Source organism: Lutjanus erythropterus, chromosome 8 (genome assembly GCF_056507025.1).
Source record: "Lutjanus erythropterus isolate fLutEry1 chromosome 8, fLutEry1.hap2, whole genome shotgun sequence".
NCBI lineage: Eukaryota > Metazoa > Chordata > Actinopteri > Lutjaniformes > Lutjanidae > Lutjanus > Lutjanus erythropterus.
Window position 1 is genome coordinate 33674301 of NC_139324.1, and position 26494 is coordinate 33700794.

Sequence of the window (26494 nt, forward strand, 5' to 3'; positions counted from 1 at the left end):
AGACTTTTTTATTCAGATAATTTATATTAAATTTATATTTATATTAATTTATATTTATATTTATATTTATATTAATTTATAACTTATATTTTATGATTTTGGGAGAGGAGACAACCAATTTTGTCCACAGGGGGCTCCAAAATCAACAAAATATAAAAGTTCCTTACAGTAGCTTTAACTAAAAACTCCATATTTTCCATATTTTGGATTTTGTTACATTTCTTCTCTGCCCTGTCAAAAAACTGTCCATCTTGTGCTATTCTCATCTTTACTTTTTGACTACATTTTGCTCACCTGAACACTAAGAGCCTTGCTGACTTCAGAGCACTTCACTATATTCTGCCCAAAACAATCCAGTTCATTTCCCTTTTCTACAGCAGCCATTCTGACTTGTTACGGCAGGAAAAGCACAGGAGGAACTAAAAACATTAATGAGCGCCGCGTTCCATCAGTCAACTTTTTAATCTGTATTCAACAAGTTAAAATATCTGCTGTTACAAAAGTCTGTTCCACTTTTTGTGACATTTTTCCACTGATCATGGATAGTATTGTTATATTTCCATTGGCATGACATATTTGACATATTTTATTGGCATAAAAATAGCTACTCATCTCATTGATTCTTGAGGCAACTTCACATATTTTTCCACTGAAAAAGGTGCTTCTGAAAAAGAGTGTTTCCTAAATAACTTCCAATTCTGGGACAAATAAACTGAATAATTTGGGGATTATTATGTCTTGAACAGACCCAAACAGAGTCTTTGAAGACACTGAATATTAGCACAAAACATTAGTATTGATTTAACCCTCCTATATTTGCCCTTCATGACCCCCACCCCCCCCAGCCCTACCTGGGTCGAGGTGCGTGAAGGTGCCGATGACAAAGTCTAGCGTGGAGACGGCCAGCACAGCCAGCAGCAGCAGCTGGAGTCGGACGATCCACTTGACGCCCGCCAGGTTGATTCCGAGCAGCGCCAGCAGCACCGCCACCGACATGCAGCGCACCGCCCACTGGCTCTGCAGACCCAGCACCTCCGCCACCGACTCAGAGAAACCTGTGATGTACATGGCCCCAGCTACACACTGCAGGGTGGGAGACGCCACAGGAAAATGTAAAGGTTGCATTAGAAAAAAACAGAAAGTGAGTCACTCAAGTCTAACTTTAAGTAAGTTACTCACCTGTCCAAACACATAAAGGAGGCCCACAGTGCCTCCCACCCTGCCACCCAGGACGGTGGAGATCATGGAGTAGATCCCTCCACCCCCGACACCACAGTGTTCGCACACTCCGATCCCCGACATCACCGTCACCAGAGCAACCAGCACGACCAAGGAGACCAGGAGAATCCCGAGCAGCACGCCTGTGTTCCCCTGGAAAATGACAAAATGACACAAAATACTGAGTCACCTGTGCACACATGACTTCTACAGCATGTAAATAATCTACAGCTGTAATATACTCTAAAATATTGTGCAGTTTGTACTTAATACTTTGTATGTAATTAACTGAATACGTTGCTTTTCTTCACACTTATTTCTTTTGTTTATCTCACTATCTCTTTTTTTTTTTTCTTTTTTTTTTTGATTATTTGGGCCTAAAATGTCTGTTTTCATGGCACCTTTTTAACAAATTGCGATGTATTGTTATGTTTTTAGGGAGCAGGTGAAAACTGCAATAAAAAAGTATTTATTTTTTTTAGTATAATTCATTAGTATCATTCATTTCTGACAAAATCTGCTTTATTTGAAAATGAAAAAGTACACCTGGGGGGTATCCCACAAGAAGCAAAATCTTTTTGAAGCTGAAACTCAGTCAAACCAGCGTGCAAAACATTATAAAAGTGCACAGAGCATCGATAAATATCAATAACAACAACAAACTTTGTGCATTTTTCAGTACTTTTGGCAAAATAAAAAATGAAAAGAAAAAAAAAAGTAAATAAAACATTGAGTTGGTTCATTGAGATGTACATGTATGGTGTTTGCACAGAGGTCTGCTATGATTGGTGGAACTCAACAGAAGTTATGATGATTGGTCACATTTGTGGCAGTGATTGGACAAAACTGCAAGGCCGTGAAAAATTCATGGGGGTTGGAAGAATTTGCATTAATTCTTGCAATAGCAGCATTGCAACATCCTGATGAGTAATTCACATCTTAAAGAACTAATGATCAACCTATTAGTTTTACTTTATATGTTCTTGTGTTCAAACTGTTGATTACTGTGCTTGAACCTGGGAAATGAGGAGAATATTTTCACTGATATCCTTTCCTTTTTTTTTTTTTTACTTTCTTGCATTGCTTTATGAAATGGTGACATGTTTGGAAGACCCTCTGGTGAAATCAGGCCCATTGACTAAACCAGGAAAAACATACAGTCATTAATTTTGCACAATAACTAATAAGGAAGCTTCTCACCCTGAAGAGGAAGCCCCATCTCCCACATGACAATCTATGTTTTAGCTGCCAAGTTTATCTCAAACGGATGTACCAGCAATTAAGATCACAGGGTCTTTGTAGCTGCGATGACACATGCACATTAAAGTGTTTGGGATCAACTGACATGATGACACATACTTAATGATGCTTACAGCTAAAAATAAAAAAGCTTAATCAGAGCTAAACAGAGGCGTGTAAAGCACACACAGCCATTTACTGACACTGTTGTATAGTGTAGAAGTGAAAATAAACATCCTTTGTTTTCCTCCCCATTGGCTGAGTACTATAATCAAATCAACCAAGAACTGATTTAGAAACCCATATGTAAAGCATCAGTCTGCAAGCGATGCACACTGCCCCATCACTTTAACTCATATTTTAAATAAGTTTACACTGTTTGTCATCTTATCTACAAACTATGACTGCATGCATTTACTGTATTCTGTACTTAAATTTTATTTATTGTGTCTGCTTGTGATGTGTAGGACTACAGATGGAAATTGGCATCTCGCTAAATTTGGTGCAGCCATGTTTCATCTCAAGTAAATGATCAATGTCACTGCACATGGTCCTTTTAAAAAATAAATAAACTAAACTATCTAATGCCGGCATGAGGCTTGGATAAAAGTGACCTTAAAGTGTGTTGAATCTCTCTACATGATAGGGGTGAAGGCCACTACACCTCAGCCTTCTGGAGGCAGGACTTCCCTCTGTGAGAGAAAAACAAGTCGGGGCCTCGATCAGGATGAAGCAGCGTCACGGCAGGCTTGATGACCTCTTGTGGTATGTTCTTGAATTACTGAGGAAAGGCAACCAAGTCATTCACTCACGTTTATCTGACACAGCAGAGAGGCAAGACCGTATTGAGAGTGACGGTGAGGAAATGATTGAGAAATTACGATCTAAAGAGGAAACAAGATAAGAGATCCACCAAGTCATCAGCCCTCATATATTCATTCATCCACTATATACCAGCAATACACTGTACACTGAAGAACATCTGAGGATAATCTTTAAACGCTTCTTGTTGTCTTCTTAAAGACTACAGGTAGAAATGAGACGGTGGGGCCGAACACCGTCTTAACAACGTGTGTGTTGCTGTAAGACTGGCATACACATACTTGTGCGAAACCAGTGAGAAATATGGACTTGACTCCACTGAACTGAGTTCACGCTTTCTGGTTACTGATAAAAACTTTTTTCTCATGTTGAACATTTGCATTGCAACTTTGGAGACGCAGCAAGTTTTTAAAGGCTGAATTATGCATTTTTTATGCTGTTAACTGTATTAACTTTCAATATATTTCTAATGGAGGCACGGTGGAGTAAGGGGGCGTCACCCCCCCCACTTTACTCCCCTGCCTCACATTTTTTCAAAAGTCAAGTCAAAACCGTATGCGTCTGAGCTGAACCCCCACTATTAGACATGGGGAAGCAAATGTGTGCTTTTTTATGCACGTTTTGGTCATATAACATGAATGTATACTAACCACCAGGTAGCCGGTACGTAGGAACAGCACCACACCGAAGATGTTGATCATGCAGGTGGTGAAAACTCCATCCCAGGTACCGAAGAGCACCGGCTCCCACACAAACAGTTTGATCCTCCACCACGGCTGGCTGGACTGCTGGAAGCCCTGACAGAAGAAACACAACAGCTAAAATACAGGCTGGTTTAAAGATGCCAGAAGTCATTGTCATATTAATTCTGAAACACCGGAAATGTTACTGTAAATTTAAAAAAGCACAAAGACAAAAGCATATGACCCCTGCAGCACAGTTATAGTTATGACTTTCAGATATTAAAAAAAAAGGTTGTTTGCTTTGATTCCCTTAAAACTGAAAAAGGGTGCTAGATATTATTTGATATATGTTATTTTATTATAATACTTTCCTTTATCAAAAACCAGCAGCCTCTGCAAATTGGATATCATATTGCAATTTTGAAATTATTATGATTAACAGGCCTTTTTTCATGGCAGCTATATTGATTGTGAAAAAATATCTAACTGTAATTATTTTAACTGATTTAAAAACGCATTAAAATCATAATGTGTGATTTCTGTGCAGATCTGTACCAAACAAATCCGTTTTCTTAAGCTTGTAGGATATGATGTGTAGGCCAGGACATATCTACAGCACGACAATATATTATTTAAAATTGTATTTTGACACATTTCACTCCCAATATATTATTAGTACTACTATTTCATGTCAAAGTGGCTGCTGTAAAAAAGGCCTATTGTCCTGCCCTACTACAAACCCACTAAGTAATAAATAATGGATGGATTTAATTTGACAGGGCGTGTCAGAGCACCCACCTGTGCATCTTCATGAAACAAGTCGTGGACATGTGTGTTTGTGTCGGTGTCCTGGGCTCCCTCCTCCAACAGTCCTGCCCCGTCTCCCTCTGGGTCACAGGTGTGCACAGTCCAACCTATTGGCAGGGTTTCCATTGCAGCCTACAGGTGTGAACAGTTGTGTTACACTGACTGCATGTGGCCCAGTTCTCTCCAAGTTGTTGACATTTCAATTCATCTATAAATGACCACACAGGAGGGAGTCACCTGAGTTTGTCTTGAAACTGATCATCCTGGTCAAACAACAACAGGTGCTGCATGAGGACACCCGGATACAGCAGGGTGTGCTCAGGACAGTACAGCTGATAATCAGTCAAACAACCAACAACTAAAACAATAAATCAGTCTAGACAAGCGCGGTTTACAGTGATATAGGCTAAGATTTTTTTTTTCAACAGTTTTACGTCAGTTTTAACTATTAATCAGCTTTTTAGTCCCGTCCTTTTCAAAAATAAAAAGTAAACTGTAAAATACTATGTCAGCATTAAGGCTATGTCTATGTGGGGCAAGAGCAGCTGTTTCCTCACTGACCAAACTCAGCAAGACCAGGTCGTGTCTCGAAGCGAACCCTAGATTGCAACTCTCGCGAGATTTATACGCGTTGTTTCTTCATTTGGCAAACATATTTAGTATGCTTTTTAAGTACAAAACCTTGTGGTTAACATCTGAGTAGGTCCAAGGGCAAAAACACGCTGTTAGGACTAAAGAAAGATCATGGTTTGGGTTAAAATGATCGATCTCGCGAGATCTTTCGCGGGTCTGGGGGTCCCTTCTAGACACGAGGGTAACCGCACCTCGGTGCTGTCGCTTGTCAGACCGTTGAAGCAAATCCTAATAACAAACTTATCAATTTAATGGTTCATGGTGGCAAAAGTAAAATTAGCTTCAGTAACGCAATCTGAATTACTTGATTTGAATCTTAAACTAGGCAAAAAAAACAAAACAAAACAATACGGCTACTTTATTAATGTAGTTTCAAAGGCACATCGATGCTCTCTCTACTCGGATTGACCGTCAGAGCTAAACCTCTTTAACAAACTTGACAATTTAATATTTTCAGGTGGCAAAAGTAAAATAAGTTCTCGAAAACCTTTTCTAAATTACTCGTATTCACTCTTAAACTAGGCAAACACCAATACGGCTATATTTATCAAATGCAATTTTACTGAAATTAAGAAAGTAACGTTAATTTCCCGTGTTTATCAATATAAGTGCTTGTGAGTAGGCTAACGCTAGCATTCAGAAAAGGGTCTTAATATTTAAAAGGCAAATACTTAAAATGAGAGATTTTTAAGTGGTGTTCGGCGTGGCGTGCCCTCCATTCATGAAGCTAAACTCTCAACAGTTGGCTAAACCTACCTTTCACAGAGTCCCATATCATTCCATGCTGAGGAAAATAAGGAAAGTAAAACAATAGTGTCCTTTGAGATAAATAACCAGCTATTAAAATGACAAAGAAGTTCATTATTCCATTGTGTCCACTGTGTGATGCCTGTGGTCAGTGTGAACAGGACTCCCAGCTCAGCTCCTCCTGCTGTTGAAAAGGTGTTTTATGGAAACGCCAACAGTCAGCAGGTGACTTTAGATAGATGTGTTGTCACTGGTTACCTTGCAGGGTGTGTTGCTGCTTTGCACCAGGATCCTGTGTTGGTTTTGGCAAGCCCTGCAGTGGGCAAGGTTGACTAATGATTAGAGCTGAGAAATGCACACTCAATATCCTTATCTTTTTATTTGCGGAATTCTTTCCTAAAACATGCTTAGACTGCAGGTTTTGGGGTAGAACATTTTTTTTGGGCCATGAGGCTGTTTTTTAAAGCCTACATTATAAAATAATGTATAATTAGCTTTATTTATACAGCACTTTATTGAACAATGTGTACAAAGTGCAACCGGACAAGTCAAATTAAATAATGCAACAAGTAGAAACAATAAAACAAAAAAATATATCAAATATTTCCAAAAGAAGAGACTTAAACAAAGCTAAAGACTTAATGTGTCTGAGTTAGGAAGTCAGTTACCTAAGAGTAACCAGCAGGGCAATAAAATAAAAATTTAAAATCACTTTGAAAACCAACAGGGAGCCAGCAGTACTCAAGTCGACAATAGATAAAAGTATGGACAACCTTTTTTTTTTTTTTTTTTTTTTTTTTAATCGGATCAGATCAGTAAATTATAAAAAATGTTTAATTTTATAAAGCTGAAAGAAAGCATAATTGAACAACACTCATTAAAAGACAGGTTAGGATAGAACATTACACCTAGATTTCTAGCAGCCTGTTTAATATTGTCTGACAGGCTGCAAAGATTAGCACCAAGAGTGTTTATGGAGTTTGGGGGATTGAACAAAACGACCTCTGATTTATCGTCACTGAACTGAAGAAAGTTTTGAGACATCCAGAAATTTAAAATCTGAGAGGCAGGCCCTAAGATTGGCTTGGCTGCTACGATCTGTGGGTTTTAATGCCATGTATAATTGAGTGTCGTTTTCATCATAAAAATGGTAAAACACACCATGGTTTTGCATGATCTGCTAGAGAGGGAGCATGTATACAGAGAAGAGAGGCGGGCCAAGACAGGAGCTTTGTGGGACACCAGAACTCGACTGAGCTGTAGAGAAGGTAACATGACCCAGAGGGAAAGAAAAGGTTCTGTTGGAGAGGTGTGTGTGAAGTAGGCTAAGAGCTGAGAATTAATGCAAGTTTATGCAAGTTTAGTCATGTTTCACACATGAATATAAAAGTGACAGTATATATTTGTGGATTTAACACAGATCATTTAAAAAAAAAAAGGAGAGTGTTTCCCTCTCTCAGTTCCTGCTGAAATGTCACTTTAATTTGCATTATTTTGTGCCACAAATTACATTTGAATAACTCAACAGCAATGTCACATTTCAGAAATCATCACCCGTTCAATAGGTAAGATAATCCACAAACCTTGTTGCGAGCAGTTTCATGTAAGAATTATTTTCTTAAAAAGAACATGGATGGATAAATCACACTGCAGGCCACAGGACAATAAGTATTTTTGATTTTGGTGCCAACTGTCCCTTTAAGACATTATTCAGTTGAAAACACCAGCCATTCTTCAAATCCACCTTCTCCTGTGAGAGGATTTGCTATTTGTCTCTATTTTGTATCATTGTAAAAATGAATATCTTTGCGTTTTGGACTCGTTTGGACAAAACATCACATTTAAAGACTTCAAGTTGTCCTCTGGCAACCTCACATTTCAGACATTTCTTAATCTAAAAAAGAAAAAGAAAAAAGAAATACTAAATACTGTGAATTATTTTATTTATAAGGACATGACACACAACAATCAAAAACAACAATTTAATCCGATTGTTTACAAATCATAATATATTGGAAAAATCTAATCATATGGGTTACTTGACTGAAATTAATCAGCTACAATTAAAGCTGCACATTATTCATAAAACAAGTTCACTCGACCCGACAAGTTAGAGACCATGCAAATAAATCTTACTGTCTAACTTGAGATCAGCCTTACAGTGAAGCAGTACGGCTTCCTTGTCAAGTTCTTCGAAAGTATGAAAAGTCAAAAGTTCAGACTCGAGGAGAAGTTTCCTTTCTGCATTTGAAAGATCTTGACACAAACGACTTGTACAGATATAAATGAGGGTAGCAATAGTGACTGCATATGATATACTGTACATATCAGTGCCATAAATGACATGTTTCAAAAATAGTTTTTATCAAAAAATTCGTAGTTCAGATCTTTTTACACAAAACAAATATTTTTTTTTTCCTCTAGCTTATACAAGGACACTTATGGCCAGGTTACTGACAAGTTAATTAAAAAGCAAAAATACCATAGTACAACTCATAGAATTCATGGGAAACTAAAAATTTACCGAAGCAGAATTACTCGTCTGCACTGTGCTTTCAATAGTTGCTTATGATGAAATGGTTAACTAGTGGAAAATTTCAACCACAAAAGTAATAAACCACCAAAAATCTATTGTAACTGACATGAACTGAAGCTGACAACAGCTACTGAGGTTAAATATTTGATCCAAAAAAAAAAAAAAAGTTGATTTCAGGTGGACTATTACTTTATAAAGGGACAGTTCACCGCAAAATCAAAAGTGCACATTTTTTTCCTCTGGCCTGTACTTATATTTATCCATCAAGATCAGTATTTCCCACACTTTATTTCTGTGGTCCCACTTTTTAGAAATGACAAGCCATTGCAACCCACAGCCACAGCAACCCTTATCAATAAATCTTGGGAGGAGTTCATTTATTTCCTCTCATCAGGAAATAAAATAAAATGGGCCCTTTATCCTCTATAAATGAGACAAAATAAGCACATTTAGGTGGAATAAGACTCTCGTTCTTTCCTCTCATGAATAGAGACAACATACACAGCGCTTTATAAAAGGTGTATTGCAGATGTAATTCTGAAATTGGCAGAATTACTATGATTTCTTTCATAAAGTTTTATTTATTTGGTGACCCAGTTTCTAGGAATTACAGATCTAGATTATTTTAGAGTAAGTTGCCATGTTTTGGTGAAATCGGCGTAATGTCTGCCTTCTCTCAAAGTAGATGGCACTCGGCTTGTGAAAAACTCAACAGCGACGTCTCTTTCCAGAAATTATAAATACACAGACCTTGTTGTGAGCAGTTTCACAGAGGAAATATTTGCATGAAACCTCTCACAACAAGGTTTGTGGATTATCTTGAGTAACCAGGTCATGATTTCTGGACAGAGACATTCCTGTTGAGTTTTTTAAATGTATGAGTGCCCTTGTCTTCCATTATGTTCAAGAAATGGCAGACATCTGTATGGCTGATACCTCCAAAACTCTGCCGCTCACACCAAAACAATCTAGATGGACAAATAGCACTACAGGCCAGAGGAAAAATATGTTTTTTTGATTTTGGGGTCAACTGTCCCTTAAGACCAAATGAACATGTTCTCATGGTGGGGGGCTTTTCATTCCCAACAGCTGTTTACAGTAAATCCCTTCATAATGCACAATCAACTGCATTGAAAATAACTACCAAAATAAAAGCGAAAAAAAAAAAATCTCTGTAACCAATCATTAAAAACAAAAAAACAAGTGTAAATCTTCTGATAACAGTGGTGAGATATATACACACACACACACCTCAGAAAGCCACACCTTGTCGGCGAGTGAAATGGATTCATTGTTGAATGTAATAAATGCTTGAAAACTAATAAATGTGCCTTCCACTGACAAAAAGTGTCTCTTGCACAAGACTTGTCACTCTATTGACACAAAGATCTAACAGTACTTCTCAGAACATAAAAATATACAATGTATTTACAGCAGAATATTTCCTATAGACTCTAGTGGGAATGATCAACGAGGAAAGAAAATAAAAGTGTTTGATGATTAACATGGGTGCCGTCCGTCCCTGATTGTCAGTAGAATTGTAACAAGAGGGAGCTTAACATCGATTTTCAAACCTAATTTGATGGAGCATATAAAACACAGTGTTTTACACAATAGCACCTAAGACATCACACACACACGTACACGTGGAAAACAACCAACGGTGCGAGGATGAAGCACAGAAGAGACCTCATTCAATCACATTTTCGCCAATGAGGCCTGGACAGATGTGGCTTACAACTGAATTCTTGCAAGTAGGTGATAATTATCAAAACTACAGATGAAATGATTCTGTACTCATATACACACACTGCAGCACAGTCACAAAATGGCATTTCCTTCCAACCACAGATAATAGTTTGAGAGTTAAACTTGGTGCTATTTCCTGCTAACACTCTAAATATGAAGAGCAAAATTAAATAAAGCTCCCGGATCTCAACGTATTACAGACTGAGTAGGTCCATAGCTTATGTGTTTGTTGTTATTGTGCAAGTGGAATTAGTAGCCTTAGAGAAAAAGAAATACATATACAGGAATGAGTAAAGGAAAGCCTGGAATAAAAGAGAAAACAAAAGAAGGCACAGATGCAAAACAAATAAAACTGGAAAAAAAACCAAGCACCTCATTTGCACATGTACTGTCTTTCACACTATAACCTTAATAAAACTTTGATTTTCAATCAGTACAGGTGGGTCTAATCACATTGTGCATCTTCCAACAAGGACAACAATCAAAGTACTATAAAACTGCAGTTACAGAAGCTACATTATAAGTGACACAAAGCAAAGAGCATTTGTTGTTTCAAACAACCCAAATCTAACGTGAGGGTTTTCACCGACGGGTCTCAGAAATCTCATTTAACTGAAAGTGGCCTTTTTAAGTGAAAGTATTAATGCAATTCCTCCACTGTCAAAGTACATACTACATTCCCTGTAGTGAAAAATGTGCAAATTGTGCAAAACCTTACGCACAATCTTCTTAAGTAATTTCACTACAAATTACCTATACTTCTGAAGGAAAATAATGACAATAAGAATTATCCTGCAACCATTACATGTGTGCAGCTATTTGATATCTGAATCTTTTTTTAATGTTAGTTGGGGGGCAGGTATTTTAAACCTAGTACAGCTTTTTTTTTTTTATTACACAGTCTATCTTGGACTAGTCACATTTGTTTAAAAGAAAGAAACAGTGCCAAGAGATTCAAAGGGAATACATTAATTCACATAATGTTAAGAAATTTATGAAGGGAACTCCGATTCCTACTTTTTGACCCTCACACCAGCCAAATGAGGCCTGATCTGTCAGTGGAAAAGTAAACTAGATTCCATATCACATGAATACAATCAGTTCAATCTTTCCTGTAGCATCATTCATTACATGTCATGTGGAAACACCTGTGTCAGGTAACCGTAAAGTGACTTCCAACGTAAAGTGAAGAATCGGTTAGGATCTAATCATGGTGTCATTTCAGTACATAATTTAACAGGTGTTACACAGCTGGAATAAAAAGGGTCTAGGAGTGAACTTAAATGGACAGTTTACCCCAAAATCAAAGACACATATTTTTGCTCTGGCCTGTAGTGCCGTTTATCCATTGAGATTGTTTTGGTGTGACTTGCAGAGTTTTGGAGATCTCGGCTGTAGAGATGTCTGTCCTCTCTCCAAATATAATGGGATGAAATATTGGCTTGTGGTGCACAAAGCACCAAAAAACCCCCAAACATGTCATGTCAAAACGAGCAGTTACAAAGTGCTTTGCATTATTTAAAACAGTGGGGGATCTCTTCTAATTCAACTTTATCTTAAGATGTGAACATGATCTGCAGATTATAGGTAGCCTATAGATGGATCTAACAGGATGTAAATGTTTCTGTCACTTCCTGCATATTCTCGGAAGGCTGCTGAAAACTGTCCGTCTTGACTGCCGCTTTTTGTCACCTCTCCTGCTGCAACTGTCTGAACCCGTCCACTTTCCCGGCGAGGTGCACTTCACCTTCAACGAGCCTACTTTCTTTCTGCAGTAGAGTCTACCAGAACTACCTTCTTTGTACTAGAAATAAAATAGTTTGTGCATGAAAGTACTCACAACAAGGCGTGTGGATTATCTTGCATGAACAGATCATGATTTCTGGTCTTCAATTTTTTTTCTTTTACCTCTTTGGGCACCAAAAGCTGAGTGCCATTTTGACCCATTATATTCCAGAGAAGGCAGGCAGAAATCTCTACAGTCGATATCTCCAAAAATCAGCAGCTCACACCAAAATTATCTAGACGAATAAATAGCACTACAAGTCATAGGAAAAATATGTGTTTGGGGGTGAACTGCCTCTTTAAATCTGACTTAACAGGGAGGGGAGGTAGATGCAATAAGAGCATATATAAATAAGGGCCTTTTTTTTAAATAAGTGGAAATGTTGCATTAAGCAGCAAGAGTTTTTGTGCAAGGCAAACTGATTCAAGATTAACTCTACAGCAATGCTATGAGAGAATATTTCACTCCATCTCTTGCATTATGCTTTGGTCGTTTAATCTCTCAATGTACATTCTGGAGCAAGAAATATACCCACGCTCAATTACAATTCATTTTTTTAAAGGGGAAATGTTAATTATTATTTATCAATTTTCAGTATTTCCATTCTATGAGGTTGCACTAAACAGAAAAAAAAACATTAATATGTTTTATAACAAAATGCTTTGAGAAAGAGCACAAAGTTGCGATGGGACTCGTTTTGGCAAAACAGGAGACATGAGATAAAGTGCTGCTAAAATTATAAACAGAAATGAAATTCTTCCCCTCTCCCTTCAGCCAAAGGTTTCACTGGATGAAACATCAGGAGAGGAGTTCAGTTGAGACCTGGTCTCAGTGACTCTGACTAAGGGGAACTCTGAGAAGTCTGTGCTGTGTCCTCGAAGACTTAATTGTCCATTGGCAACGGTAAACTGCGAGGAGGATCCAGATCTCGATGCCTGGAAGTGAGATTTGAAGTTCTGATCGAAGGAGCTTATTTGAAATGTCTGCAGTATGCCTTGTGAGGAGTCTGTCTTTTTGGAGGGCGAGACCTGCTCCAGAAAGTCCTCCTCAGCTGGGGACACTGCGGAGGGAGGGGTCGTCTCATCACCTGAAAATGAAAACGAGTGCTGGGAGTCCCCGACCAGCAATCCAAAGTGAGGTTTCTCTAATGTGGACCTTAGCGGAGAGCTCATCCCTGATTTGAACCTGCTGGGGGAAGGAAACTGTTTCTCGGTGGAGAACAGAGGTTGTCCAGCTAAGGTGGGGTTTTCGGAGACCAGACTGAGGCTCTGGCTCGTCAGGTAGCTGTCGTTCTGGCTGGTCCTCTCAAGCGCCTGCTGGAGAAACTTGGAGTATTCTTGCAAGAGGCTGACCTTCTCTGTGGCCGGCTGAGCCTGGGCGCTCGAGGCTCCGAGGCTCTCCACGGGGCTGCTGTCTGAGACATCCGAGGAGTTGATGGATATGCTTGACGTCACCTCTGTGTCCGCCACACTGAAGGAAATGTCTGACTGCCCGTTGGCTTTGTTGGAGTAATGGTCCAACAGCGTCTGAAGAACCTCATCTGGCAGCACGTTCTTGTCATGTGTGGCTTTTATCTCTGTGTTGATGGGCTGGGGCTCCAGAATGGTGGCGGGGACAGTCTCGTCGATGACGGTCGACACCACAGTTTGAGTAACAGGCGGCTGAGTGGAAATGCTGCTCGTGTTCAGGCTGTAATCCCGACTGTTGTTGGCCATCGCAGCCTGAAGATAACGCTTCTTCTTGAGGAACTGCATGGCGTCGTCGTAGTTTGTGCTGCTGGCTGCTGGCTTTGCTGGTCCTCCTTGAAGAGTTTCAACCGCCTCGAGTTCAGTGTTGCTTTCGACGTCTAAGAGGCCTTGCTTGTCCACGATCTCAAAGGTGTACTGCGTCACCTTCGTGTTTTCCTCAAAGGAAGACAACGAGGACAGGCAGGGCGGAGTTTGTTCACTGGACTGTTTGAGACTCCTCTTGGGGATTTTCTTCAGGACTAGTTTGGGAGGAGTCGTGTCCTCTGGTGACACGTCTCCGTCTTGGTGCGGGCTAGCTGTTTCTTCAGGAAGTTCCACTGAGTAGTCTGCAATCACGTACTCGTGTTTGACTTTGGAGGACACAGAGTAGAGAGGTAGACCTTCAATTTTATTCTGTCTCTGCTCCTCCTTCTCCACCGTCTCTGCAACAGCGACAGCGTGCTCGTCCGGCTGGGCAGCAGTGGAAGCGCCTGAGCTCTTGTCTGCACACTTCTGGCGCTTTTTCTTGGGGAGGGAACACTCTTTGGCGAGAAAGGGGAGGCCTAAAGAATCTGCTTCGCGCAAAGGCCCGACTTTACCAGCTGCCTTGTTGGCCTTTCTCTCTCTGTTCTCGTGACACATTCGTCTGTGCTTTAAAACCCGGTCTGTTCTGGAGAAGTACTGTGGACAGAGGAGAAAAGACTTTTATTCTACTGTTACAGTGAAACAGGGCCAATGTAGAGAAAAATCTTAGGCGAGAAAATACAGACAACTCAAACTAAGCACCTTCTATGGCACTCATAATATTTTCAGTGACCTCTTTTATAAAACTTGACATGCTCATCTTGCTAGAGGTGATGCTGCAAGCAAGCCTATAGTTTTATTTCATTCCTGAGTCTTTATTTTTTTTTACGACTTTAAATTCCTGGGTTAAATAGACAGAGACGTTGGTTGGTTTCAGTTCACATGAATTCTGTGCTCACATCCTGCTATCTTGGCCCATATAAAGTTTTTTCAGATTACTGTTTGACTGATGAAAAAAATTTAGTCAGTGAAGTTTTAGTTAGTTTTCTACTGCCAATTTTAGGGGGAACTGTGCAACACTTTGTTATTTAATATAAAAACATTTTGTAAAAAAGGATTATTACACAAAAATTGAGTTGGCTGTTCACATATGACACATTTAAATTGTATAGTTACCTGGACAAAACCTGGGAGATGAAGGGGAAAAATAAATTATCAAGATTTTCTATAGGTTTGTAACAACTGAGTTAGTCTGAATGTACAGCTCACTTGAAATTTGTTTCATAAATGTTTTTTTCTTTTTCTGAGAGACTAAAGCAATACTTCATCATGAGGTAATATGTTTTATTTATCTTTGCTCCAATATGTTTTAGTAGAAGTAAGAATTTTTGTAGTATACAGGGGATAAAAAGACAATCTTAACAAGCTTAACAAATGGCACAACAAATATGAGACAACAAATGAGATTTCTAGGTTGTGTTTATGTTATTTCAAACCTGTGTTCAATCTATGAAATAAAGTAAGGTTTATTAAGGTCAAAGTATTTAACTTTGGTGTGGGTGAAATCTTTTAATTAAACAAAATCTGTTAATATACTGTGTTATTCCGTCTCTAACTGGCTATATATTTATTGTTTGTATTTCAATGAAACTAAATCATCTTGATCCCTCCCTTTTTAAAATGTATTTTGAACACACATCACACTGACCATGGTTTATGTGTGTGGTAGATGTGAGTGGAGGGTGGGGATCACAAGACACAGACCATCCCTTTAACCCTCATACTTCTTCACTGCCTACCTGAGCAGAACGTCCACATGCTCTTAATTTCGGTGCACATATTAACCACAGATGTGCTATTTTGATACAAGTTTTAGAGAAGCCACGCAGCACGTGTGGCTGCAGCGACTTCCTCTACTGATCAACACCTCGCCTACTTTTTTCTGCCCAATGCGCACGGTTCTCAGAAAAATGGACAGTGAAAATAATCTGTTGACAATCACATCAACTTCATAACAGCAACATGACCCCTTTCACAACAGTTTCAATGTCTATATCTGTAGAATACGTGACAGACATGATAAAATCAGGTAGTAGCCAGGCCCTAAACAGCCCCTGGACAGAGAAGCAGCTGCTCTCAACAAATGAGCAGCTGAAACAAGTGATCAATCTGTAGCTTGCATCGGATGACTGTTTTTCAGCTTGTCTATGTACGCTGTATCTGTCCCTATTAAATAAACCATAAATAAAGAAATAATATATATATGGTGGTGTCTTAAGATCCCATGAGGAATGAGCCAGATGGTTGGCATGACACAGAACTAAAATAACTAAATAATAACTAATAGAGCCTGACTGATATGGGATTTTTGAGACTAATACAGTTCTAAAATTATTCTAACTCAAGTGGATGGTGGAGTCCATGCCACAACTATAAAACTGTGGTCTGGACTATACGTTTTATAGTTATAGTCTCTGGATGGACACAAAGGGAAAAAATACCCAGATTAGCTATATGGGGGCCAATACTGAGCTGGACTAAATATAGACCTGTGCTATGTGGATTGTGCACTGATTTTGCTGTTTATTCAACAAACAACTTAAATAATTTATTTACACTGTCAGCCAATTGTGGAAATGAACACTGCAAAAATAAAGACTAAATAAAATAAAATAAACTGTAAAATAAAACTGTTCGGTATCAGTCAATTCCTGTAAATTGTAATACTGACAGTCAGTTAGGCGCAGGTTGCAAAACAAGAAGCAGCTTCTCAGCATTTACATTTATCCTTGTTTTCTGCTTTATATGTTCTGTAAAAAGTTTTCATATTTGTGCATATCTGTAACAATACAGGCCGATACCGAACTCACTAACTAGCAAGACCAATTCAGACTATGAATGCCTTTTATTTCCATTATATTCAATTATCCTGTTGCTTCCAGGTGCACTAAATTCCCGGCAAAGAAAAACAGATCCTACCTGGTGACAGTAGTCACACTGATAAGGCTTCTCTCCACTGTGAGTCCTCTTGTGTCTCTCCATGTGGTACTTCTGGATGAACCTCATCCCGCACTCGTCACAGCGAAAAGGCTTTTCACCTAAACAAAAAGATGAGAAAAAGATAAAAGAAGAAGACAAGGTGACTCCCTTGAGACTAAAACGACAAAGCAAAATCCTAGTGTGTGTTGATATCATCTGTTCTTCACTCACCAGTGTGGATTTTCTCGTGTCTCTGGAGAAGATATTTCTGAATGAAGCGCATATCACACTGGCTGCACTGAAACGGCTTCTCACCTGGAGTTTGAAAAACATATGTAAAAGTCAGTGTACAAATAAACTCAAGGAAAGCAACAGTTTAATTTGCCCCTGTTTTGCTTGACAGTTTATCTATTGCTGACTGAAAAAGCAAGAAGCTAATATAATAGCATTTTAAAACGTAAGTGAGTATTGCCACCCACCCTATATCGATGGCAAGACAGTTAAAGAACATGCACTAGATGGAAAAAATAAAGACAGACATGTTTTTAAAGAGATGGGCTCCAATAATTTCTTATTTTGGATTACAAATGTGACAAGATGCTGAACTGATTCCATTATGAATTTGGCCAAAGTTAACCTCTTTTTCTTTTAATGCATTTTTATTTTGTTTTATTTTATTTTGAAGACTCCTCTCTATGTCGATGCACATGATACCATTATTGCTGCTAATTTTCATGCTCGCCTGCAGAGCTGAGAATAACTTTTTTTCATTTCCTGAAAAAGCAGCAGTGTATAATTCAAATGTGCATAAGTATAAATAAAAAACAATGTTAAAAAAGAGAGGAAACAAAACGTGTAATTCATACCAGTGTGGATGAAGACATGCCTCTGTAGATGGTAGTTGGTTCTGAATGCAGCATTACAGTGAACGCAGACATGACACTTGGGGTTTTGTACGCCCAACGATCCATCGTCATTGATGCTGAGAATCTGTAACAGCAAAGACACAAAGTGTGTGTTTCACTCTCACAGCTGTCACTGTGGAATATTCTCACACACACAGGTCAGGACATTTTTTAAAAAATGTAATTTCTCAGATAAAATGGACCTGCACCTTTGCTGGTGAACGCTGCTTCCTTTTTTTCTTCTTGGGACACACCATCAGGTCCTTCACTCCTTTTTTGTCCTTCTTTATCTGGACCGGTGGCTCAGACAGCTTCAGTTCCTGCTTGATGCTCAACTGTAAAAGCAGGACCATAAAAAGACAAGACATTTAATAAGGCAGATGACCTACTTAAAAGCCCGCCCACCCAGGTGCAATAGGACAAGCAGAGGATAATCTAGCAGTGTGAGGAGAGCTCAGCATGGAGTGGCTGCTCCACATCATTTTATGAAGCCACTTGATGTAGTTCAAGCATCCTCTGAGGATGATGACCCCCTGCTGGAGGGAAAATACACCAGAGGGAAACCTCAGGTCCTAGAAAGTCTAGGACATGCTGAGAAATCACATCTTCCAGCTGGTCTGGCAGCATCTGTAGATCTCCCACCTGACTTACTTTAAATGATGTTCCCAGCTTCAAGCAAATAACTTAGCGAGAACAATGTTTTTGATCAAAGTTCTAATAAAAAGCAGGGCTGCACAATATGGTAGTAAAAATAATACTGTTATCATTTTGATGGATACTGAGATATGATTAACGATTACTAGGAATGACCATTTTGTATTAGAATTTTAATTTTCGCTGAACAAAATCTATTTAAATCATGATGACGTGACGTTTGTTGAGGTCTGTCCCAAACGTGTTTTCTTACATCTGCAGAACGAGACGTGTTGGCCAGAAAGTCTCTGCAGCTCTACAGTACTTTTTTAAAATTCTGTTTTGTCACACATTTTTCCTTAATCAAAACATTTCATCTCCTGTGATTTGGCTATTACAATTGACCATATTGCGATTCAATAATATTTTGATTAATTGTGCAGGCCTTATAAACAGGAATGATATTTTAAGCAGCCTAAAGTCAGGGCACGGGACAAGGGCAGCTACCAGAGGAGACTGAGTTGTACAATACAGATTTAGTAACTTTGGGCAAACAGTCTTCTCAGTGAGAGCCACCCACCACTGGAACTGTCTACCTACTGAGTTAAGAGAGTACATTAATTATCTAACCTTTACAAAATAAACACATGGCTTAAAGTGAACCAAACATGCAATCAAAACCAGGATCATACTGGAAAATCCATCTCATCCCCTCAATGTGGAGATTAACGGCCTGAGAAGCACCTTCAGTAGCTGTCTCGCCCTTCTGAGGTGTTCAAAGGAGCAATTCATGCGCTCTTTTATACTACAGCTGTCCTCCTGTACAACGCCACCTGCAGCAATGACTCCAGTCTCAGCCAAATTTCTTTTATACATTTCATAACCAAGCATGTAGACTCTGTTTGAACTACTTTTTACACATATCAAACTATTCGTGTGAACTCTATCTGTTTGCACTGTTTTTTAATACATCTCACACTGCATAACCACTGCATAACTAAGTGCATAACAGCTACCACACTGTTGACCTGTTTTTGCACATTTCTTGCTTTTATTTAGTGATGCACAGTCTGTTGGACTGTCTGGATTGTTCTACACTTCTTATACTTTAGTTAATACTTTATCATGCTTATTGATATACCCTGTCCTCACATTAGTATCAGTACTATTATTATCTTCATTCTTTTTTTTATTGTATGGTATAGTATTCTCCTTATCTACAATCCTTTATTGTCCAATCCCTTCATATCTCTGCTGCTGTGAGATTGAAATTTCCTCACTGGGATAAACAAAGAGCTTCCTACCGACCTGCCTAATCATGAGTAATCTTACTATCTCATCTTTGGCACTGCCTACACATACTTTCATTGTTTTTATCTCTGTACTTCTGTGACGTATTTATGTACTGTACTGCATTGTTTTGTATTACTTGTTGAAGTGCTTTATCAATGACATCAGGCATTAATTTGTCATAACCTGCCCAGTGATTACACATGAAAACTAGCCTCTGAACTAACCCTAATACAGTTACACTGAAGTGTAAACATCAAAGCTGAGTACTGTGCACTATCCCTTGTAAATAAATAAAATATATAAAATAAACAAATAAATAAGAGTTGTTTTTTAAGTCTTTAAAAAAATCACATGCTGCATATTCATTCTTTTCCAATACAAAACACTTTACATCACAATCGCTTCAGCTGATGCCTTTCAAACTGTGAAGGCTGCTGACTGTTTTACTCCAACAATTATTTAAATTATTCATTTACATGTGTAGTTTGTAAGTTGCTCAGTCAGGTCCCTCGTACCTGAGAGCTAATTAGTTCTTCTCTGACATTGTTACACTTCTGTCTGTCTAAACAGGGTGTTTACCCTGCTATGAACCCGAGCAAAGTTGGCTGTACTGTACTGTCAGGCCATTTTGGTGAAGATTAACAGGAGAATTAAAAAAAGAGTAAAGAAAAATTGTAGCCCGCTTATTACCCACAGCTAGAAGGACTGGAAAATGCTAACAACCAAGAAAAGGGGTTACAGACTTGTGACAGAATTTTTTTTTCCCCTTCATCCTTGGATTAATTATTCAAGGCATTCAACTAGTTAACACCAGGTGGGACTTCTTGGACAGTGGCTGCGGTCTACAGGTGCCCTCTGTGAGTTTGTTTCAGTTTCCCTTTTACCCTTTTCTGACATCATATGGAACAAACGACTAATAGATTGAACAAGAAAATAATCAACAGATAAATCAACAATGAAAATAATCCTTAGTTGCAGCCCTGGTTCTTTAGATGTTTTATCAAATTGCTTATTATGAAGTGGCTACTTTTTATGACGAGGTATCAGGTGACCAGGGCCAAGGGTGGTTTTCATACATGTCTCAGTACCTCAGTGAATTTTGAGCGCTGAGAGAATTGACCAGACGTTACATGAGATGATATAAAAGTAGACTCACTATGACGATGTGGAGACCATATGTACAGTATCCACACAAAAATTATCATCTTTACATGGACTACTGCTCAACCAGCATGAACTCACTGGCATATGAAGCAAGCAGGGCAACTTATTGGTGAGTTTTAGGGGGAAATGCACTCCCACCTCGCCTCCTCCCTCCTCTTCTCCTCCTCCTCCTCCACCATTCTTTGTCATCTCCTCCTGCATCATCAGCTGCTCTGGAGGGACCAGGTCGTGTGTAACCAGCGAGCTCCCAGTCAAGTCCTCATCCTCGTCCTCGTCCTCGTCGTCCTCGGCCAAGAGAGGGTGGTTTGCCAGCGATCGCTCCCCAAGGGTCATCACCACAAGTCCTCCTCCGCTGACCAGCCCGACTCTCCCTCCTCCATCTATGCCTCCACTGCTGCACTTCAGCAGCATACCCTCCAGCTTGTCCTCAGTGTTCATCTTACATAGAGTAGTTCTTGACTCTGTAAAAAGAGAGAAACAGAGAGATGAGTAAACAGTGTTGGAAAAATACACATCATACATCAATGTTTTAGTTCATTTGACATTATGAGACAGTGAATGCAAAATTACACATAAAACAAAAACATCAAGGAATAAAAAGGCTCCCAAAGGTATTTCCATTGTGATTCTTGATGCAAAGACAGCAAAAATGCAGCAGTCCAAGTGACTAAGATGTAAGGTTGGGGATCGGTTGTCAATAACTTCATGGTATCAACCAAAATAACCCATTACCAAGTAGTACCATAACCTCTCTAGTCAAATGATACTTGCTTTTGATACTTTTTTTTTTTTTTTTTTACCAAGATCATAAATAAATGACTGTTTTTCATTCCATTTCAATCACTGCCAGGCAAGTGATAAACAACAGTTCAACTATTTAGATTATTATTCAACCAAATAAGTAAATTTTCACGCAAAAACGGCTTAAAATGCTGTTTTCAGCCTCTCAAATATGGAGATTCTCTGCTTTTCACAGGTTATCTTATTACAAAGAAAGACATTTAAAGACATCACCTTGAAAAACTGGGGTCGACATTTTTCACTATTTTCACGTTTTTTGTTTTTTTTTTACACTTCAGTCTACAAATTTTCTTTGGGTAAGTAGATTTCTGACCCATGACCTGGCAAATGAAACCAGCAGTCTTTGGTATGATGAAGGTCAAAGTATGCCTATAAAACAGGCTTGTGGTGTCTTTTTTTTTTAGCATGTCATGCCGCCCTAAAACCTGTACATAAGCTATTAAAAAAAAGTGTACAGTTCAGTGCAGTTCAGTACAGTTAAATGCGCATTCAAGACAAGCAGTGTCACAGTTCTCCAAATCTATTACCACTTTTGATTTTAAGATCAATTTAAACATTTTTTTAAATTTATTTTGATAGACATTCTATTGTTAGAGTATCATGTTTTGATTTGTATAGATAAACTGGTTTTATGCCCTGTCAACTGTCATTTACATTTTGCTGTTCAGTGACTTTTGCTGTACCTTTCTGTCCTAAGTCGGGTGCACAGGACTTTTTTTCTTTCTAGCTGTAAAGGAAAGAGGTATCGAATATTGTTCCTTTAAACTGGTATTGTATCTAAGTGTAACACTTAGAAAACTCTGGTACTGTGACAACTCTAGTAGAAAAAGAGACCAGCAGTACTCTATTCATATCGGTATCGTTTTACGGGCACTGGTATAGTACTTTTTTTAAACAATACCCAGCTCCACTGAGATAGTGCACTTACACTTCCAAGTTTCTCATGAGCTTACTTACTATTTTGATGTGCAAAGGTCACTTACATTCCTGGCATCACAAAACCTCAAAGAAAAGGTACCCATGTTGGCAGTAAATTAGGGCTGCACAATTAATCACAATTGCAATAAAACTGCTATATGGCCAAGTGCAATATCCAAATCGCAGAACCAGAACCAAATCGCAATTTTTTTGAAAAAGGAAAAATGTATGAGAAAACAGCATTATAATGACATACTGTAGTACTGCATAGATCACCTGGCCTAAAAATCTTGCTCTCCAGATGAAAGAAAACATATTTGCTTGGTACAGACCTCAATAATAACACAAAATCGCAGTTTTAATTTTTTTTTTCAGTGAACATAAAAGTTAATGCAAAACTGATAATTACCACTAACTGTGGTCAAAATAACTGCTTTTTTGTTGTTGTTGTTAAACAAATCGTGCAGCCCTGCACTAAGAAGTCACCTACACTAGCTCTAGAATGGTTGGTCTGCGTTTCCCAAACCAGAAGAAAGTATTATGTAAAATATTCAGGGGCTGTTATTATAAATATTATATGGGCTAGTAATAATCTAGTTCCAGCATGCTTAATTTTCACTAACTCACTAGTTGCATATACACAACTTGCTCTGGGAATACGAAAATTAGAATATGATCCCACTCAGTTCCACATCTGTTGTCAAAACAATGCCTCTTCTCAGTTAATTGTCAACTTCTGTAACTGGGTCAGCTGCTGTTTATGAGATTTAATATTACAAAATGTACAATACACGGTGCAGTGATAGCAAGCACTGCGAAACAACTGAATGTATTGATACAATGCACCCCTTTCAAAGAGCTACGTCGTAAAACGAAATCGTCTTATATATGTCTTAACTTAGTTAGGTTAGCCTAAGTTACCGTACTTGACTAATGAGCCAAGCAGAATGTTTTTTTTTATATATTTTCTTAAAAGACGGCTAAATGTCATTCTACGTTGAGCTATTCCCTGAACTGAAATAGTACTGATGAAACCAGCTATTAAGTATCTACTGCAACATTACCCAGGTGTTGTCCTTACTTGCCGTCACGCTTCAACAAGACCTAATTAGTTAACTAGCAATCACTTGATGTTAAAATGGTAACGCTAGCTAACGTAGCACTTGTGGGCCGTTTGGTAACAGGTTAAACATTGTCGATGGCTAATATAGACTGACCCGGGAGGCAGTAAAGCTGGTAAGTAGCTGTCACGGTTTAAACACACACCAACAACCACTTAGTCCCATATGTAAACACACTCACTGTGTCACTTAGGTTAAGTGGGTTAAGTCTCTAGCTAGCCAGCTAGCTAGCAGCGCTTGTCACATCTTCGCGTCACATTTACTACATCTGCTTAAGACACGCAGGAAAAGAAGCGAGTGCGCCTTCAAAATAAAAGCTCGTTCATCACTTCAAATGGAAAAAAGGTCAAACAACCTAGATCCAACTTTCCAACTTGTAATACCAGTTGTTCATAGCAACATATATATACTGCCACTTTAACCGTGCCACACACCAAATAACTACAGAGTCCTAACACACTTTAAGTACTAACCATTCTAAGTGGCAATAGGTTGGGTGATTTTAAGGTGAATTTGAAATAAATAGACATATTTTTTCTTCAAACCACAATAACAAGTCGCAACAGATGCTGCCGAGCTATTTCGGCACATTATTAAAGGTTATATCCATATAGACACCAGCTTGACCCTGAGACAGTGAAACAAGCGCATCAATAATTGCTTTACTTTGAAGGCTATGACCGGTAGATAACTCCTACTTGCACGTACTTGACAGACGTCTACGGCCTCTTTGAGGCTAGTTAGCTAACTAGCTGCTAGCAAGTTGCTGCAAACATTGCCCTGTCTCTGTTGCTTTAATATTCAGTTGACATCACATCCTCATATCATCAGGCATGTCTTCTCTCGAGCACCATTCACCAATAAAATCTTGCTCACATCAATCGACAAACATTGCACAAAACACTACTTTCGATCACACATTTCCCCAAAGTTGTCAGCAGGGCTACTTCGCTTTAGCGCTAGCTTCGCCTCCAGCTTCCTCAGCCACTCCAGCCAATAGGCCACAATGTTATTGCCTGCTAGTACAGCTAACGTTCGCTGACTAGCTAGCTCGGTACCAAGACGAATAATAACACACGTCTCAATAGCGCACGAGTGATATGTTGACCATTAAAGCTGCATAGTTTCTCCTTACCTGCTATGCGTCTTAGACCCGTATAGCTGTCATGATTGTTATGCAAGACTACAGTGTAATGATGGTGTGCGGAATAATCAAATACACCATCACATTTCATGAAGGCATGGCCATGTCTATTTGTCGCCATCTAGTGGTCAACCTCGGTCAGTGAAGAACAGCGCGCTCCTGATCACTGCTGCTGATAATGATCCTGCAGGCTTCAGTTTGGCGACCTACTTCTATAAATGATCTTTAATTATAGTAATGGCTTAATAATTGGCAGCAGTCATTTCTGGTCTTTGCTGTCACCATTTTTTACAGCATTTTTAAATTAATCACTCAAAAATATGTATATCAACCAATGGTTAAGCACGGATAATGTATTCATAGTCTGCACAGTGTCTAAATGTGATGGTCATCTGATTGGATCCATGCGGAAATTAAACACTGCTTTATTAGTGGGTTAGAAAATCCAGTTCCACGCTGTCATGTCTTTACATGTGAAGGATATTTTCTTGCCTAAGTGAAACTACTCTGATTTATTCATTTTAGTGGATGATGATTTAGTGGACCATGTAAGTTACAAAAGTACCATTGTGGGTTTGGCACATATGTTTGTTAGAAAGGAGACAGCCTTTCCAGGAAAAAAAACAAAAACAAAAAAAACATTTAATCTTTACAGCTGTATTACGACTATGACGTGACAACAGTTTCCATGACATTTTAGATCATCTACCTGATATTATGGGATTGTTATATGCAGGGTTGGGAGGGTTAGTTTACAAATGTATTCTGATACAGTTACCAATTACCTCAATATTAAAGTAATGTAACTTCCATTACTTTTGGATTACCTCAATATCAAATATAATAAATGTTGGTAATGTTTCATGTTCGTTGCAGGTTTATTAATTGTTTATGTTTGTGCATATTTCTGTGTAGTATCAGTTGGTCTGTGTAGCTAACATTAGCGGTTGTTCTGTGTAGTTGTTGTTGGTTAGTTTGTGTTGCTAACTTTGGTGGATGGTCTGTGAAGCTAACGCTAGTGGTTCCTCTGTGTAGCTAATGTTAGCAGTTATTTTCAATGGTGATTAATTGGTAACTGTAAGATTAGTAAGTGACCACAGTGGTTTTGTGAGATTTGTTAAGTATTGTAATGTACATAATAGAATATTGTTCTCTATTTTAAAATTGTAATCCTGCTAATAATCTTTTTTTTTTTTTTTTTTTTTTTTTTTTTTTTTTACTAAAGATATCTGTAATCTGTTTTATTTATTTAAACTGTAATGGACTAGAGTTACCCCTTTTTTTGTATCCAAATAATTTTATCCCGTTACATGTAATCAATCACTCCCCAAGTCTGGTTATAGGATTAGTTCTTTTTGGAGGGTGCATGAACGCAACAATACCTACCAGCCTTACAGGAACAATGTAAATGAAGTGGAGACAGGTGTAATGTAATAACCATCTGTATTCATCTATTAATCCGTCGACTGACAGCTTTAGCACAAAAAGGGGATGCTGAGGGTCGTGATAAGATGATAGCCTGTCAAGCCACACACACTCACACACCAACACGCACACAGACACAC

The 26494-nt window shown here is 38.6% G+C and overlaps 2 protein-coding genes across 5 annotated transcripts in view; both read right to left on the reverse strand.

The window, feature by feature from the left end:
* slc12a8 (solute carrier family 12 member 8) overlaps positions 1 to 6390 on the reverse strand; it is a 30218-nt gene extending 23828 nt beyond the window's left edge. The window contains exons 1-5 of the mRNA XM_084725353.1: positions 6159 to 6390; positions 4761 to 4901; positions 3930 to 4076; positions 1180 to 1371; positions 852 to 1083 (exon numbers count right to left, since the gene is read on the reverse strand). Of these exons, the coding sequence (XP_084581479.1) occupies positions 852 to 1083; positions 1180 to 1371; positions 3930 to 4076; positions 4761 to 4895 (706 nt within the window). The 5' untranslated portion in view covers positions 4896 to 4901; positions 6159 to 6390. The remainder of the gene's footprint in view (positions 1 to 851; positions 1084 to 1179; positions 1372 to 3929; positions 4077 to 4760; positions 4902 to 6158) is intronic.
* A 6418-nt stretch (positions 6391 to 12808) lies between these two features.
* On the reverse strand, positions 12809 to 25060 carry znf148 (zinc finger protein 148). 4 transcript variants are annotated; one of them, XM_084725356.1, is made up of 7 exons: positions 24921 to 25060; positions 21084 to 21406; positions 18065 to 18190; positions 17817 to 17940; positions 17182 to 17265; positions 16951 to 17069; positions 12809 to 14628 (listed from the first exon to the last, which is right to left on the reverse strand). In XM_084725356.1, the coding sequence occupies exons 1-7, from the start codon at positions 25048 to 25050 to the stop codon at positions 12991 to 12993; spliced, it is 2544 nt and encodes an 847-aa protein (XP_084581482.1). In that variant the 5' UTR covers positions 25051 to 25060; the 3' UTR covers positions 12809 to 12990. The 4 variants fall into 4 exon arrangements, with proteins under 4 accessions (XP_084581482.1, XP_084581481.1, XP_084581483.1 ...); XM_084725355.1 differs by having other exon boundaries at positions 21024 to 21406; XM_084725357.1 differs by lacking the exon at positions 24921 to 25060 and adding an exon at positions 23967 to 24058 and having other exon boundaries at positions 21024 to 21406.
* Between the last annotated feature and the right edge of the window lie 1434 nt (positions 25061 to 26494).

Excerpts from the sequence above, each read along its gene's own strand:
- znf148 (XM_084725355.1), bottom strand. The coding sequence starts at position 25,050 with ATGGCGACAAATAGACATGGCCATGCCTTCATGAAATGTGATGGTGTA. Across the intron at positions 18,191-21,023 it reads CCTGCTTGCTTCATATGCCA|TTGAGCATCAAGCAGGAACT; the intron begins GTGAGTTCATGC and ends CTGCTTTTACAG. Across the intron at positions 14,629-16,950 it reads AGTGTGACTACTGTCACCAG|TACTTCTCCAGAACAGACCG; the intron begins GTAGGATCTGTT and ends CTCTGTCCACAG.